General features: G+C 40.2%; 1 protein-coding gene across 3 annotated transcripts; it reads right to left on the reverse strand.

Annotated features, from left to right (window-relative positions):
* Positions 1–6,453: 6,453 nt before the first annotated feature.
* On the reverse strand, positions 6,454–16,512 carry LOC107551064 (dual specificity testis-specific protein kinase 2-like). Of its 3 annotated transcripts, none has more exons than XM_016232556.1 (11): positions 16,411–16,512; positions 15,299–15,857; positions 11,893–12,014; positions 11,594–11,642; positions 11,369–11,515; positions 10,415–10,497; positions 10,140–10,230; positions 9,969–10,052; positions 8,630–8,716; positions 8,414–8,510; positions 6,454–7,654 (listed from the first exon to the last, which is right to left on the reverse strand). In XM_016232556.1, the coding sequence occupies exons 2-11, from the start codon at positions 15,473–15,475 to the stop codon at positions 6,621–6,623; spliced, it is 1,971 nt and encodes a 656-aa protein (XP_016088042.1). In that variant the 5' UTR covers positions 15,476–15,857; positions 16,411–16,512; the 3' UTR covers positions 6,454–6,620. The 3 variants fall into 3 exon arrangements, with proteins under 3 accessions (XP_016088042.1, XP_016088050.1, XP_016088057.1); XM_016232564.1 differs by having other exon boundaries at positions 16,363–16,422; XM_016232571.1 differs by lacking the exon at positions 15,299–15,857.
* Between the last annotated feature and the right edge of the window lie 1,227 nt (positions 16,513–17,739).

Consider the following 17,739-nt stretch of genomic DNA (forward strand, 5'->3'; position numbering starts at 1 on the left):
CGCTCTTCCGTAGCGCGTCCAAATCATCCGAACTGACTCTGGGTGCAACCTCCACTCTCCTTGAGGAATCCCTTTCCTCGAAAGCATGTCTGCCCCGCAGTTCAGGAGACTGGGAATGTGTGCTGCTCTGATGGAGAGAAAGTGACGGTCCGCCCACCGCAGGAGACTCGCTGCCTGCTCGTATAGCGCCCTGTAGCGCACACCTCCTTGGTGATTTATGTACGAGACCACAGACATGTTGTCGGTGCGAATCAGTATATGCCGCAGTTCCAGCTGCAGTCGAAAAACCTTTAGAGCTAAGAACACTGTTTCCAGCTTCGACTGGTTTATGTGCCACAGGCTCTGGGGTTCTGCCCACAGCCCCGAAGCCGGCATGCCCTCACACACTGCTCCCCAACCGCGAGTCGATGCGTCCATCTTGACCACAATGCGCGACGTCACCAAGCCCAGGGGAACCCCTTGGCTGAAGAGATCTGGGTTGCACCACGGCCTCAGAGCTTCGATGCAGCCGTGGCATACCGCGATGCGCAAACGGCCCGAAATCCACGCCGTCCAAGGGACTCAAGATTTCAGCCACAGCATGTGTAGTAAACCCAGATGACACACCGCTGATGCTGCTGCCATGAGTCCCAGCAGCCTCTGAAATTCCTTCAAGTGAACAGAGCTGCCCAGTCTGAAATGGCGCAGGGAGGACAAAATGGCTGCCAAGCACTCCCGAGAGAGGCGGGTGCGCATCTCCACCGAGTTGAAACACACCCCCAGATATGTTACAGACTGACTCTGGGCGAGAATGCTCTTCTGCATGTTGACACATAGCCTTAGGGACGCCAAGTGACGAAGCAGCGTGTCTATATGGCTGGCTAGTGTGTCCCGTGAATGAGCTAAAATCAGCCAATCGTCCAGATAGTTGAGATTGAGAATGCGCATCCCGTTCACTCTGAGGGGGTAAAGTGCTGCATCAATGCACTTTGAGAAAGTGCGTGGGGCTAAAGCCAGCCCAAACGAAGAGTACTGGTACGTCGTGCCCTTGAAAGCAAACCTCAGAAAGCGTCTGTGATGCGGTGCTATCTGAATGTGAATTTATGCGTCCTTTAAATCCACAGATGCAAACCAGTCACCGGGGAGAATTTGTGCCAGGATCCTGAACGGACGCTTGCAAAGCGCTCTGTTGATAGGCCTGAGATCTAGGATTGGCGGAGTCCCCCATCTTTCTTGGGTACCACAAAATAGTGGCTGTAAAACCCGCTCTCCAGCTCGCTCGGAGGAACTCACTCTATCGCTCCTTTTTCGAGCAGGCTGCATACATCTTGTCTCAGAACCGGGGCATTTCGAGGCAATGTTAGAGACTGCACCGCGCCATTGAAACGGGGTGCTCTGTGTCTGAATTGAGTATACCGGATACCCACATTCTATCACACTGAGTAGCCAGCTCAAGATTCCCAGAATAACTTCCCATGTGCTCAGTAACTGACATAGTGGCTTTTGCGGCTTGGTCGTTGGATGCACCGGCGAGTGCTGCGCGGCTATAATCGTGCGGGCGGCAGCTCTGCACCGCTCTGTGGCGGGGTGACTGAGTGAGGAGGGAAAAGCTCTTTTTGTGCGAATGTATGCATTTTTATTGAACACGTTTATCAAACACAAACTTGAACAACTCTCGCACTCTTCCCTCCTCTCTGGGCTGTCAGGACGACGGCTTGGCAGCTGGCGGCGGGCTCCTCCGCTGGCCGTGGCGCCTCTTCCCAGGTCCCCACACCTTCCTCCGCACATCCGGCTCCTGGAGAGGGGCAGCAGAGGTTGTGGTAGTGGCAGCGTGCCTGGTGTCCCTCCTCTGCGCTGGACCGTGCGCCGAAGAAAACCATGATCTCGCGGTGCTGCTGGAAAGCGCGCCTAGGCATCATGTGGCTCATAGCTTTGGCCCACTTTGAGCCTCCGCTAAGCGCTCAATAATGGACTCCATGGCATCACTGAAGAGGCTGGAGGGAGTCACCAGGGCATTAAGGAGAACTTTACGGTCCGCGTCCTTGAGGTCAGCTAGATTCAACCATAGGTGCCTCTGAAGGACGACCATAAAGCCCATCGCTTTACCAATCGCCTGAGCGGCGTGCTGCGTGGCCATCAAAGTGAAGTCCGTCACCACGCACAGGTCATTAACGGCATCCGGTGTGAGGGCTCCGCCCTCTGCAGGAGCTTCGCCTGAAACACCTGCAGCACCGCCATGGCATGCAGCGCTGATGTCGCCTCACCGTTTGCTGCGTAGGCCTTGTTAACGAGGTGGGTGGTGGTTCTGCACGGCTTAGATGGGAGGCTGATGTCCGAGCCCAGGGTCTTGGCCGCTGCAGGGCATAGGTGCGCGGCCACGTCTTCATGTGCTGTTCGTGAACATCGGGGAAGAAGGGGTGAGACGCCATCGAATCAGCTTGCCGGTGAGAGGATCTAAAATACCAGGAGTCGAGCTTACTCTTGGCAGGCTCCTCCGGAGGGCTCCAGGTAAGGTTGAGCTCCTGGATAGCTTTCGTCATGACCCTCACAAGCTCCTCCTGTAGATCTGGGGTCCCCTCGCTGTCAGGGCAGTCATGCTCCGATCCCGCCCAATCCTCTTTCTCCGAGGCCAAAATTGACATTGAGTCTCCATCCTCTTCCTCCCGACCGAACGACACGAAGACTGTGATGTTCGGAAGAGGGTGGAAGCAGTCCTCGGGGAAGGTGACAGTTGGACTCATCCAACTCTGCCTCAGCGTGGGCCAAGCCCAGGCAGGCGATGCAGTTGTCATGCTGATCTGGCGGTTCGATAGGTCCCATGCAGGTCTTGCAGAACGAAGCCATTCTTCAGGTTGTATTGAAGCGAACAAGTAAGTGAAGGAGAATATTCTGACGTAATTGTCACGTGCACTGCATTTTATACTGCCTTTCGAGCTCGTTAGTATTTACGTGCAATTTGCATACTTTGCGACAATTGGCCAGTCAATTGGACTGGCGTGAGCCAGTAGGACTTCAGGAAAGGTTGGAAGGGAAGGAGTTCCCATAGTGGAGAAACCTCCGCGATGTCTTGTGAAAGCTCGAAAGGGAACTATATACTGTGAGAAAAATCCTTTGGTTTTCCAGACTTAACGTAGATATCTGGAAATGTGGTTCCGGTCTGTTTTGCTCAATTTGAAAATGTATCAGCCTGATTATTTTCATGCTCGGTATATGCCACATTTTTACATATTAAACATTTTTGTGTAAAAACACCTTACTATCAATCTTATTCCCGTCTGATCTGAATTTTGCTGACAGGAGAGTATCAATGGGATCATACACAGTACGAATTGGAACATTTATTCCCTGAGCCAATCCTCCCTATATGCAAAATACACAAGCTGCGTAGGGCCCCCGAAACACCAGGGGGCCCCATTGCTCTCAAAGATTATTTAAATTTAGTTTTGTTTTTGAATTTGGCCAGCAGTTATGAAAACATGAATAATCATTTCTTTTAATGTGGTGCGCTGTCACCCTTTCTACATAAAAATCAGTCAAATCATGTAATGTGAATGTCGTACAGTATTGCTTGAGACTACAAAAATGAGTTGAAAGCGTACCGATCCGCAGAAGAGACACTGTTTCTCAAGCGCTTTCCGTGAGCGCGATTCGAGACGGAGTGAAACACGGACAAATGCGTTTCATTCATTCAGACACAGTTTTGCTGTGGGCCCCCAGAAGTCTATGATCGGCACTGTTTGTTCCAATAAACACAACAGCTCTTCTATATGAAATGAGCTCGATATACTAGATTATGGCACAATGTTTGTCAGTTTTCTGATTCAGCTCGGTAGCTAAAAATCTATAAACATTTCAAATATGTTTTAATGTAAATATGACAGTTTATACATTCAATCTTTTTTAATTTATGACATTTTCATAAATAACAATTCACTGACATTTATTAAAGCTGCTGTTCCCCAGAACTAATAAGAGTAATCATCATAGTGATAAGTGCTTTGCTCTCAGAGAGAAAGAGGTTCTCTCTTAGAAATAAATCTTTACACAGTAACATAACACATGGACCTTGCAAATCTATCCACATCCCATCCACTATAACATCACTTCATCACTGACACAAGTTCTGAATGTCTGTGCTGTTCAAATACATGTGATCAAATAACTTTAATCTCTTCTGTGCATGGAAAATTATAGTCATAATCAAGCCGACTTTTCATTATCAGCTTCTTAGCTTCAGCTTCAGCCCAATTCTATGCTTCAGATTAGTAGAAAATGTATACTCTTCAAGAACCTAATGAATTCATTCAAACATATTCCTTACCAAACTATTAAAAATATAAGTTACTGTTTAAACCAAGAGCACTTATTTCATCCATATCTCGTCTCAGAATTCAGAAGACAAAAATGCCTTGACAACTTCACCTCTGATGCCAGTCTGAAGGGAAGTTTTAACGTGCTAGACAGCTTCTTGTCTATTGTCATGCATTGATATGTATAGATCACTCTTTTGTACAGTACTCAGCATGCAGATACTTCCTATGCTCATTTCATAAGCAGATGTACATAAACAAGCATGAGGAAATTCAGTGGATGTGTTTCTGAGGCGTAATCCACACTTCAGAAACACTTCAGCATAACAGACTCAGAATCTCAGAATTTGCATAAACTAATGCAAAAATTCAGTTTAGACTCAATATGAATTACTGTTTCAGTCCCAGACTACTATTGACCCACAATGAATCTAGGTACCAGTGAAAATTTACACTCATGTTTAAACACAAAGTAAAAAAAAATTTTTTTTAAATAATTTGTGCTGGGGTGTGTCATATTTGTCTTGAGTAAATGTTAGTGGCATCAGAAAACACTTTGTGCAAGATGCTCTTTTGCTTTTTAAATACGATTCCATACCTTGAACATCACAAAAAAGCTGAACTAGATCAAACATGAAGGTACATGTCCTCTAACATCTCTCATGTGAGAGGAATCTGTTTTTCTTTTCTACAGCAGCAGTGATCTCACAAGAGTGTATCCTCCAGACCACAAGGGGGAGATAAAAAAAATGTAAACTGCTATCTTCTACACACTCCTGCACATCTTCATTTTGTGTAAAACTTAAAATGTATAGGTTAAGTTTTCATTTAAAAAATGCCTATTAAACAGTACACTTTACATAATTACCATGAGTTACTGCATACATTGCATCTAAACATACACATGTATCACAAAAATGTCTCAACTACTGTCAGACATCAGTACCTAGTGCCACACACCCTAGACCACTCTCACAGCAAAGTGAAGAGCATTCAGTCTTTCAGAGGAATGCTTACCTAATAAATAAATAAATCAGATAATACACTTAAAATGCTTGACATGCCACTATTATCATGTAGGTCACCCTTACTACAAACACAGTATTTTTTTTCTTTTTAAACACAGTGGCTTTCAGTCAATCAAACATTTATGGAGCCAAAAAGAGCACACAATAAAAAGCAGCCATTATTGTACAGTAATGGTATTAAGTTATTCTGAATTACGGCAAAAAAGACCATGATAAAGAACTGGCACTATGGAACCAGCATGTCTTTCATTCCTCACTTCTATCCTGTGTGTGTCTCATACACACCTCTGAAGGGATAGTTCACCCCAAAACCAAAAGTTTGTCATTATAGAATAAGTGCATTCACAATTCTCACTTCTCAAATATTATAATTTTAAGGGCTGAATAATTTTGGAATTAAAAAAAAAAAAATTCACACTTAAGTTTACAAGAAACAACCTAAACCTCTTTCTTTAACCAGAAATTAAACATAGTTTAAAAAAAATCTCTTTCCACTTCAGTTTTCATAGGCCAAAACAGTTTTTGTCTAATTCAAAATGACTATAAACAATACTATTATTATGATTTTTGTTGTGATATCATTAAATAAAAATATTAAACAAAACAAGAAATATACTGTAATAATAGCATTTAATGGAAATTTTAAAATTGGGTATTTAATACATATATTTAAATTTTATAGTACAACCATAAAATTATAATACTAATATTTGTGCATTAGTTACTTTACTTTTAAACATTAACCCATCTGACTTTTATTTTGCCGAGTTGCCAGCATACAAATATATGCACTGCTGGTTTCAGAGTGAAGTATGCTGTTCATTTAGACACGTGCTCTCAATTTGAAACTGTTAATGAATATATTTCAACCCGTGCAACTTGACAATCGCACTAAGCCATATCACACTATCAGTTTAATTTTTTATATATTGTGTAACCCCCAAAAATTCTGTCATTATTTACTTACCCTCATGTCAAAATGTATGACTTTCTTTATTCTGTAAAATAGAGAGAAGAATGTTTTAAGCATCCATACAATGAAATAACACTGACTTTCACCGTACAGACAAAAAACAGTGTGGCATTTTTAAAAACATTGTTTGTGTTTCCCAGAATAAAGTAAGTCATTCAGGTTTGGAACAACATCAGGGTGAGCAAATGACAGAATTTCATTTTTGGGTGAACTATCCCTTTAATTCAATGTTTCAACCCGCACTGCATCCCCTCAGATAACCATCCTGACATCAGACTTGTGGCCTGACTGTGTGGCATTGCAGTTTCTGAGATGTGGCAGTGGTCATCTTTAGGTTTGGGCCTCCGGTAGGGGTAATCCTGGCTCACAAGTAACTGTGGATGGAGCCAGACCCGTTGCTCCCCGACAGAGCAGTCCCTTTGCTGTGGCTGCGGATGCTTCCCCTCCATTGAAGTTCCTGTACGGTCGTCGAGGAGGTCCACGGCGCGAGGGAGGAGCTCCACGCAGGCACACAGAAGGGAAGCTGAACCCAGCCAGACAGCAGGCTGGACAAGAAATCACATCGTCTTGTTCATTAGTGGGCGGTAAAGGCTCCGGAGCGGGGCCTCGGTAACCGTTCAGTCTTACCCATGCCATCGGCCGCCCAGGCCTCAGCAGTCCATTGTTATTGTCCAAACGGGGAAGGGGAGGTAATAACGGTGGTCCATTAGAAATGGGTGTAGCCCAACCATTGGACTGCAAGGACGAGGAATAAGAAGAACCGCTGATAAGCCGCTTCCCTGACACGTTTCCTTCTGCCGTGTCGGGCGAGCTGCTACAGTCCATGGGCTCTGTGAGGCTCAGTCCCTCCTTCTCCACCTCTTCATCCTCCTCTTCCTCTTCTACCCGTTCTAAAGACACCATATCTAAGTCCAGAACCAGACCTGAGTCCTCCACCGCATCTTGCTGTCCTTCTGCCTCGCTCTCTTTCATTCCATCTCTCAGTTCTTCAGTTCTCTCCTCCTCTTGGTCCCGGAAGGGTAGCTGTCGTCCCAGCTCAGGGGTGCACGGCAGGGAGCGACACCTTCGAGGGGGACCTCGGAGCCCCGGGCTCCCATTTAGTGGTGGGGAGGCACAGGGGTCTGGAGGTGGTGGAAGGGTAAAGGTAAGAGAGATGACAGATTTGCTAGGGGTGTCGAACAGCTTGATTCGACCTCCGTTGAGGTCTTGGCGAAGAGAGAATGGGTTGACCCGTGCAGGTGTGCCTAAACACGGTGAAGTGACAGGGGGCAATACGTCTGATTGACTACGGGACAGGCGCTGGTCACCAGGATGGCATGGCGAGCTTCTCCTCCTATACGGACTGACGTCAATAGCAATGGGTTCTGAGGAAACCACAACAAGGATTGGTTGTCAGAGGACTGATAAAACTGCTAAATTATTTCTTGTAAAAAGAGTGATTTTAAAGATGGGTAAATATTTTGAATCTTTAATTTTGAGTTCTGAATGAATAAGCTGCTAACTGGTCAAATATATTTAAATCAACATGTGATATACAATACCTAATATACAATAATAAAAGATTGGGGTCAGTAAGATTTTTTTTTTTTAAGTCACTTATGTTCATCAAGGCTGCATTTATTTAAAAATGTAAAAAAAAAAATCAAATTGTAAAATATTATTACAATTTACAAAAACATTTCTATTTAAATATATTTTAGAATGTAATTTATTTATGTGATGGCAAAGCTGAATTTTCAGCAGCCATTACTCCAGACTTCAGTGTCACAAGATCCTTCAGAAATAGTTATATTATGGTGATTTGGTGCTCAAGAAACATTTCTTCATCATATTATTATTATCAGTGTTGAAAACAGTTGTGTAACCTAAAATAATTTTTTACATTTTATTTGAAGTAGACATGTTTTGAAACTATTTAAAACCCTTTACTATCACTTTTGATAAATTTAATGTATTCTTGGTGAACAAAAGGATTATTTATTTTAAAAAATCTTACTGGCCCCAAACTTTTTAATAATAGTGTATATATCATTTATTTATCTTTTATTCAATATTATTAAATTAATGTATTACACCGATTTAGTGCTTTTAACCCCTGCCTGTGTTATCTGTAACATACTTACCTAGGATGACTGGAGCTTCACTCATCTTCCTCTCTCTCTCTAGCCTCTCAAGTGTCACTACTATTCCAGAAAAGGCAGGACGACTGTCTGCACTCATCTACCACAGAAAGAGCATAACAAATTAAAAACAACTGAGAGCATGACATGTACAGTTTATTAAAGTACTGTACTCTGTGTTACGGAATTTCTGAGTGTTTATGTGCGCATGTGGCTTACATTGCAGCAATTGACAGCCAGACGAAGGAATGAAGGTGGACAGTCTTCCACCATTTGCTCAAAGGCGTCCACATCCAGTCCAAAATCCTACAGACAAACAGACAGATGATATTACACACTTACTGCTCTGTTCAGGCATCTTCACATGCAAATTTGAGATTAATCTTGAGGTTTGCAATAATTAACACTGTGTTGCTTTCTAAAAAAACAAAAAAAACATTAATATGAAAAAAATTTTTTATGGAAATATACTCCATCATGCTGCTTCACCAGCAGAGGGAGACATCACTCTAAAAAGTAAACATTGATATCAAAGTCTAAACTGCAGTGATCCTGAAAAATGTAACATCAGTGAATTCTTAGAATGGATCTGGATACACTATATGGTTACGCATATGCACACATCATATTTAGAAATAAACATGGGAGCAAATAAAACAATCTAATTATTTTTGCATTCATTTGATTACATTTTAGTATGACGGATACATTTTGAGTTTTAATACAATTGCAGAATATCAACATTTCAGTTATCATTACCCAAACATATAAAATATAAACATAGGCTAAGGCTTGTCCTAGATTAAATTTAGCTATTAATTATTAGCTATTCAATTAATTTTAACTGTTTTTTTTTAAAGTGCCCCTATTATGGATTTTTGAACATTACCTTTCATGCAGTGGGTAATACAGCTCTAACTGAATGAAAACATCCTGCAAAGTTTTAAATTTGAAAGTGCACCGTGTATAAAGTTATTGTCTCTCAAAAGAAAGAGTCGACTCCCAATCATTGAAACCAGTCCTTTTTAAAACGAATCCCAAGCCGTTTCATGTAACATTAGCATATTGCCCGCCCACTTGTTGGTCTTTTCCCATTGGTCTGAATGAAAATGCAAATTAATTCTTTGCCACTAGGTGCCTCATTTGGAGCGGTAAAAATAGCTTGTTTCCCCAGTAACGGCTGTAAACAAAGCAGCACTGCGTAAACCTGCTTTATTAGCATTACAGGCATGATGAAATGAAACTAAGACCAACTGACCAATCACCGCAGATTAGCGTCACGCAAAGGAGGGGTTTGGAAAAATGAATCGTTGAGTGAATCGTTTGGGTGTCCTTGAGCAAGTAAGATAAAAATAAATGCATATTATAAGACAATGAAAGTGTTTTTTGACCTTGCATGCATGTCAACCTGTTGTTGGGGACTCTCAAAACCAAAAATACGAAGCTTTCATAACCCATAATAACTTTAAAGCTTGATCTATGTCTGGTAAACCAGTTACATGATTCTGTGGTTGATTCTATGCTTCATGTGGTGGTGTGCATTGTGCAGTTGATGTACCTCTGTTCGTGGGAGGATATCTGGGTCAGCCTCAATTCGAGCAATAATCTCACAAAGGATTATTCCATATGCAAAAACATCCACCTATGGTATAAAAATGAGATGAATAAAGTTACACAAGCACACAAATAGAGTTGGATGTTGATTTGTTAGTGTTCAAAGACAAGATACCTTCTCATTGTACAGCTCTCCTCTTAACATTTCTGGAGCCATCCAGTAGGGGGAGCCCACAACAGCCAAAGGCTGCTTTTCAACACCATCACTGTAGACAAGCAAGACAAAGCATGAGTTATTTAAATCAATATTTGGCCTATGTTTGGAATATTCTTGGATAGCCATCATACTCTTGGTTGTGTCTCTGGTTAAGTACTGATCCATTTAAAAAGTCATCATCAAATGTGTGTCAAAAAGTTGTATTTGTGAGTAAAAAGGAGAGATGTACTGACCTGTAATCAGGGATTTTCTCTGCCAGCCCAAAGTCCCCAACCACAGCGGTAAAAGCAGCATTGTCACAACGGACCAGACAGTTCTGTATAGTACAGTAGTACAATCAGGGTATTTCATAGGATATAATGTTAGAGTATTTCCATGTTCTAAACCTTATAGCCTTATTCATAGAATACGCATTGATGACGTATTTTTGTAGGCCAAAACCCAAACTGAGTTAGCATGTCTGTTTCCATCATCCTGAAGTCAATGTTTTTGTTTAATAGGTTTTTGGTTAAATGCCTAAAATAAGGTCTGTGGTAAACACAAACTCAAGATATTTTAAAGTTTTATTCTATGACAAAATACATCAGTAATACACCCTTGTGTTTTTTTTAAAGCTTTTACTTGTCTTGCTAACAAGTGGCTAAATGGAACTACATTGGTTGTTGAGGAAATTTAACCTCATCACGCTGTCCAACTAAACTCATCTACTCACTAGTTTACTTTTACAGCCTCATTGTGTTTATAATCACAATCTTGCAAACAATTCCAACTCAAATTTTCAGGTAAATGTTTTTAAAATGAAGACTGATACAGTTATCAGAAGCTTAATGTTGTTGACGTTAAAGTCATGCAACCAGGGTGTTGTTTGTTCACTTTTTTCTTCTGGAGATTTTATTTAGACTTCAAAATTCATCAAATTTGTGTTCCTTTGTGAATATTATCATGATTAAAAAAACATGTAAGAATCATGAACTTTTGCCAATCACAGCTTATTTTCTGCACTAATCGAAAAGCCCATAAAAAAAATCCCATTTTGTCAAGAAAACCTGGTTGATGGTTGGCCTACAAAAATACGACATCACCGCAACTCTCTTTTTGTCCCATAACACCAGCGTGCAGCAAGCACAAAATGAATAGACATAGCTGCTGGCACAATAAACCATATATGACTGTCATTGTGTCTGTACCTTTGATGTAAGATCTCGGTGGAAAATGCCTTTGCTGTGTAGATACTGCAGCCCTCTTGCAATGTCCAGAGACAGACCTATTCTCACGCTCCATGACAGATATATGTCACTGTCCAGCAGCTGCTCCAGGTTGCCCCCATTTATGTACTGTAAACGGTGACATTACAGTTATTATCATATCAACCATTTACTCCTGAAGTCTGACATTTCTATGCAATGCCTTACCTCTGTAAGAGCATGAAGCTGTCCTTCATGAACACACACCCCCAAAAACCTAATAAAGGTGAGAACAACTATTTCATTTCTATATTTTTGGATTCCTTTTGTGAATATGCACTTTCAACCTGGGATTATTTTCCAACAGGATACATAAAATCTAATTTTTATCAAGTCAGACCCTACAAATACACTCAAGAAAAATATTATTTATGCCATTGCACTGTAGTATTTTATATCATTCAGTGAATACAGAGAGAAGTATTCCCTGTTTTATGAACAAAAAGAAACAACGCTAAATCTCACACCTGAGGATGTTGGGGTGGCAAAGGCGGTTCATGAGTTGCACCTCTCTCAGCATGTTGGCTTTGTTGCTGGCCAGTGTGTTCATCTTCAGAGCCATCACCTGCCCTGTGATCCTGTGCTGCACCTGCAGAACACACACACACTTATTCAGTGACTACTAAAAAGAAATCTTTGTATGATACATGTAATAGACCAAAGATGCCCAAACAAGCCCATGACCATTTGCCCTTTCGATTTGGCACACCATGCTACAGATGGTACTCAACCAGAATAAGTATTTTACCACCACGGGTACCGCAGTCATTTCTTCAGCAAATGCATTTGCAGCTTTTGACTGTTAAGTGGAGCTTTAACCATAGACTTCTACAGGTGAACATACTGTATCAATGCACATTTTTGAGAGTAGCAATCAACCTTGCCTTGCCAATGGGCAAGATCTGACTTTTGTAATCAGCAGATATTCTAAGAAAAGCACTGTAGTTCAAATAATTCATATGCACAGGAACAAATTTAGTACTTATGCTTATGTGAATGTGTTTGCTATTTAGAACAAATTAAAGCAGCAAAATACAAGTCAAAACCGTGAGCCTGTGCATATGTTTTACTGTAGGAAACACAGTATGACACATTTAAGTGCAGTATTATTTATGTGATTGAACATTTACTTTTGGCGTCTGGCCCTTAATCAAATTAGAATTTTGGCCCATTGTAGTAAAAGGTTTAGGCATCTCTGACCATTTAAAATCAATATTTTTGGTCAAAGGCCTGAGCTTGCTGCTCAACCTTTAAATCTTGGCTATAGTGCTTGCTGTAGCAGTTGCAGCACCCTCCACTTTTCCCAGCTGCACACATCTGCTACAGGGTGATTTCATGCATGTTATATATGTAGCTTTTAATGCATTAGTGTATTTAAGTTTGAATTAAGTATGGCTTTGTGTGTTTATGAGGTAGAGAGAGTTGGAGAAAGATCCAGTAGAGTATGCTAAGTATTAATAGCCATTAGGGCACTAATAGGCTTTCTGGATTTCCCATCATCCCACCTAACTAGCGGGAATCCAGAACATCATCACAACAACGTCACATACAAAACATGGGCATCACCCACTACCATCACCAAACACTACAACATACATCATCCCATATCTATAAATCAGATATCGGACTGACTTTAATTTATAACTATTTGTGAACCGCATGTCAGTAATACATTCATATTTCATACATTCCCTTACAGAGTCATTTGTCATTTAGACATAATTCTTTTATTACACTTTTTTGCTATGATACCAAATTTTAAGAAATGTTGACTTCCAAAAAGGAAAATAAAAGACAAATGGCAGTTTTCTTGAGGTGGCACAAACACACAACACTTTCATTAAACATTAAATTTTTCAAAAGTTACATGCACAGCTTTCTGCAAAATTATGTAGTTGTCTAGGCCTACTGTATTGCAAAAATATAAATATTCAAAAATGTGCCATAACAGCTCTGTTTTTCTTTATATTATAGAAACGAATAAAAGCCATGCATTAGAAATTAGACATCTTTAGTTAGTAAATAATAGTTTAAAATGTATGCTCACATTACTGTAGTTGTAGTACTGAAAAGAATTTGTAATTCTGACTTTACTATAACCACTAATGAAGAATGACAGCTGCTATGAGAGCTAATGACTGCTCCACACACACAAAAAGCAAGAATGAATAAGAGAAACTAAATTTACATCGTGGTCCACAATGTTCTTAAAGGGTCATATGATGGGATTTAAATTTTTCCTTTCTCTTTGAAGTGTTACAAGCTCTTGGTGCATAAAGAAGATTTTATGTTTACGCGGCGCGATATGCAACGCAATGCGTAAAAACACAGTATAAGTCATTATAATCAGTAATTATGTCCCCACTGGATGCAACAAATGCCTCGTTTGTAATGGGTTTTATTGGTTTTGTCTCACCGTGCCGGGAGACGGCATCACAGTGTGTTAAGGGGCGTAACATTTCCGTCACACGCTTGAGGCATTCAGCCAATCACAATGCACTGGATAGCTGGCCAATCAGAGCACACCTCGCTTTTCAGACCGATGAGCTTTGTAAAAATTGACGCGTTTCAGAAAGGCGGGGTATAGAGGAGAAACAATAATGTACAGTACGTGGAAAATAATGTGTTTTTTTTTAACCTTAAACACCATAAACACATTTGATTACACCAAATACACAAAATAATGTTCTCTTTAGCAACATCATATGACCCTTTTAAAAAGTATGAAAGGAGTGTCTATTATTAAATATGGGACAATACTTGTGGCCAAACTTTCAAACGAAAGCAATAGACTGACATTTTTGACTTGCACTTGAGGCAGAGTCGACAGAGGCATGGGCCAATAAGCACAAACATACTTCTCTGTGAAGAGGCAGACAGATTAGGGAAGGTTGGTAATCTGATTATACTGTCGAGTACAACCAACCTGTTTTATCATTAATCACAGACGCCGTTGCTCTTAACATGGACACATATGCCTCTGTTGTATTATATACTATACAAGATGACCGAGACTGTGAGACTTTAGGGTGTGTCATTTTTTAAAACTACACAGACATTCAAATTCCAGTGTATGCTTACAAGTTGTTTTAAACTATTTCTTTATGAACAATATTCAGAACCAATTTCTTTTTTTGACACAATATTGAAATGATCATTAAAAAAAACTTCATATTCATTATGAATTATTTTTAATATTATAATCTGTTTTTATGGCATTGAGAAATTATTAAACAATACAGGTTATTTTTTCACCAGCACTGCTATTCTTCAATGAAATTTTTTTTAACAAAAAAGGTAACATGTTAACTGGTTTTCCTTAATCATTAACGTCACTGAATCAACTTAAATAAATTAATTTATACCAACATTTATACCAACAAAGCTACATTTTATCAGGTAGAAATGGCTATTTAAAATTGCTGGTGAAAATTTTGACAGTAGTGCCATTTATTGGTAGACACAAAATTAAAATAAAATAAAAAATAAAGTTGATTAGTGTGAATATCTGTTTTACACAAACACATATCGATCAAACTGATTACTGATAAACAGTTTCCACTATAAACTTTAGTTTAAGGTTGTATTTTATTAGAGGCTCATCTCTCATCTCACAGTCAATGTCATTGTGAATTCATTTCAATAACGGCCTGAATTTTGTCGTTGCTGATAATTAATAGCATTTTATGAATTCCAAGGACTGTTCAAATCATGCAAACTCCCTCTTACTGCTTCCATCCTTAACTTGACAAGTCATTTAAAGTGCAAATCATCAGAAGGTGCAACCAATCATCTATCAGAAAAAGCATGACCGCTGTAATAAGCCTAGGACCGTGGATTATCGTTTGTAGATATAAAAAGAGGCAAAGTTACCTTAAAGACTTCAGAGAAGAACCCGGAACCGATTTTTTCACAGAAAAAATCGTCAATTCGTGCCAGGCTGGACACGGCACTTCGCAGAGCCCGGTACGACGACGGCCGGATCCGGTTAGGCCCGTAAAGGGCATGCAGAGGGGGTTCATATGTTTCTTGGTTATCATCTTGATCCATTATGATGGACAGGCAGGCAGCGGATCCCTTAACGCAACCAAGTCCAAATATCCATATCCCGCGTCAGATGCACTACAAACAATCACTTACAAAAACAGCTCAATAACTGATAAAATGCTGTAAACCACATAAAACTACCCGATTAAATATTCTCCAAAAAGGGCAAATGAACGCAAACGATGAAAAGTGCGCTCGAGCTCTTTCCCGAGAGATGCGGTTGCCATGGTTCCTTTTCCGGCCGCTCGCGCGGTCCTTAAATCAGCCTGCACTCCAGAAAGCTCGCGCGTTATCGCCAGCAGCTCTGATAAGCAGATCTGTTCTCTCCAATATCTGTAGCTGTAGCCGGTAGCTTCACTCCCAACGGCTTTTACAAACAAACCACCTGCAAAAAAGGTTAATATGGTTTAAAAATAAGCAATGTCTCATTACACCTTCATAGGCATGGGCTTATAAATCACTTGAAGCTCAATAAATGGCGACAGTAAGACTGAGTAAAATTGTGCTATCGATATGGAGAGATGCAGCTTTAATGTCTTTAGAAAAAATGGACTGAACCTCTTTAAATAAACAGAACACAGCACAATAATTCTAATGGCTAGAAGAAAATGCGGTGTGTCCGCACCATCTGTCAAGCCTGGCTACAGACAGGATCCATTGCGGATTGTTGCTGAAATGACATGACCGCTAAAGGGCTTGCTCTAAATGCAATTTGCTTTTCACCTTTATTAATTTTCAAAGCGATTACCGTTTTGCTGATTTAGCTGGTTATTATTTTCTATTAGACATGCGATATTATAATAAAGTGTCATGCACATGCAACCGGGGACGGCATGCACGTAGCCGGGCCCATGCGGCTGTCCTAGGATATGATGGCACTGCAACGTTACCCGATTTAAGCAGGATCGAAGAAAAGACTTTCTCGTTTGGGCACCAACCTTGCATTTAGCAGATCTTCAGTGTTTTGTCAACAACATCTCGTTCGCAAGCTGTCACCGTCCGTCTCAGCCATAGTGAAACGCTTATGCCGCTTATAAATTTGCCCGTTCATTGGTGAAGAATAGAGGCAGGTCTTGGCAAGGCTGGACATTGCGCGTCGAGCATGCGCAGTAAATGTTCCAACGCGTGCCAGTGTGATTCTGCACTGCATTTTTCATTTTGTTTCCATAAAAAAGCCTGCAAGTCATGCACATCGTAGCTTGACTGAGTTTGAAAGCGCCCACTATGCACATCAAAAATACGTTTTTTACATTTGCTTTATTTGTGATATGAGCTTTCGTAATTTGGCTTCTGATTGGCCGCATTATACATCAATCAAGCATTCGAGCCAATGAGCGGCCAGTGCGCTGGGGCGGCTGAACTATGACGTCATCTTTACATTTCATGTCACACTGCAACGTCCATAAATGCAGTCAGTGTTTTGGATTATATCATCACCGTGAGTCAGCAGTACACATACAGAAATTTAATATTGCATCATATCAATTTAGTCACTGCTGTGCTGTCATTCTGGTGAACTCTTCTCATCCGAACGAAGTCCCTGTTCTCACTATATCACGTAAGCTAAATCAGACGATTGTTGGGAAATAATTGACTAAAGTTATTAAAACCTACAGCCCAATGAATTTGCCCATAGGCTATGTTTAACCTGAAATATAAGATTATGTATAGTTTGAAATTATTTTGAAATGACTGATATAAACTCCTTTGAACTTAGGCTATAACTCACTAATGACAGTCAAAACAGTCTAAATTTATGAAGCCTAACATATATTTATCAACAAAACAACATTAAAACAATATTAATATTAATATGGAATGTCAAACAAAATATGTTCATTTTACTCGCATAAATTTTCACTTTCAGATAAAAAAAAAAAATTCAGAATTTTTCTGAAAAAGTTTGAATTTCCTGCCATGGTTCATCAATAGGTGGCAGCAGAGTAAAATGTGCGCTTCAAACCCTCATTCATTTGTCTTTCAACTTTGGGGTTTAGGTCAGTTGATATGATATGATATGATATGATATCAATTTTTTTTTTCATATATATCCTCTTAAGACCCGAGAAAAGATTTTTAGGAAAAACATTTGACATCGTTTTTACATTGTTTAGAGCATAAAAAATGTCGGTAGAGGACATCGGAACTCCAAAAAAAAAAGACATGAATGAACATGCATAGGCAAAAACAATAGATTTTTTAAATCACCAATACATTTTTAGTTTTCAGGATTTTATTTTTTACCAAACTTTGTATAAAGTTGATTC

This window comes from Sinocyclocheilus grahami, unplaced genomic scaffold (assembly GCF_001515645.1).
Source record: "Sinocyclocheilus grahami isolate Dianchi unplaced genomic scaffold, SAMN03320097.WGS_v1.1 scaffold17.1, whole genome shotgun sequence".
NCBI classification, from domain to species: domain Eukaryota; kingdom Metazoa; phylum Chordata; class Actinopteri; order Cypriniformes; family Cyprinidae; genus Sinocyclocheilus; species Sinocyclocheilus grahami.

Coding starts and splice junctions, on each gene's coding strand:
- LOC107551064 (XM_016232556.1), bottom strand. CDS start 15,475: ATGGATCAAGATGATAACCAAGAAACATATGAACCCCCTCTGCATGCC. Junction 11,516..11,593: donor AGCTTCATGCTCTTACAGAG/GTAAGGCATTGC, acceptor CACCGTTTACAG/TACATAAATGGGGGCAACCT. Junction 8,717..9,968: donor ATATCCTCCCACGAACAGAG/GTACATCAACTG, acceptor GTTTGTCTGTAG/GATTTTGGACTGGATGTGGA.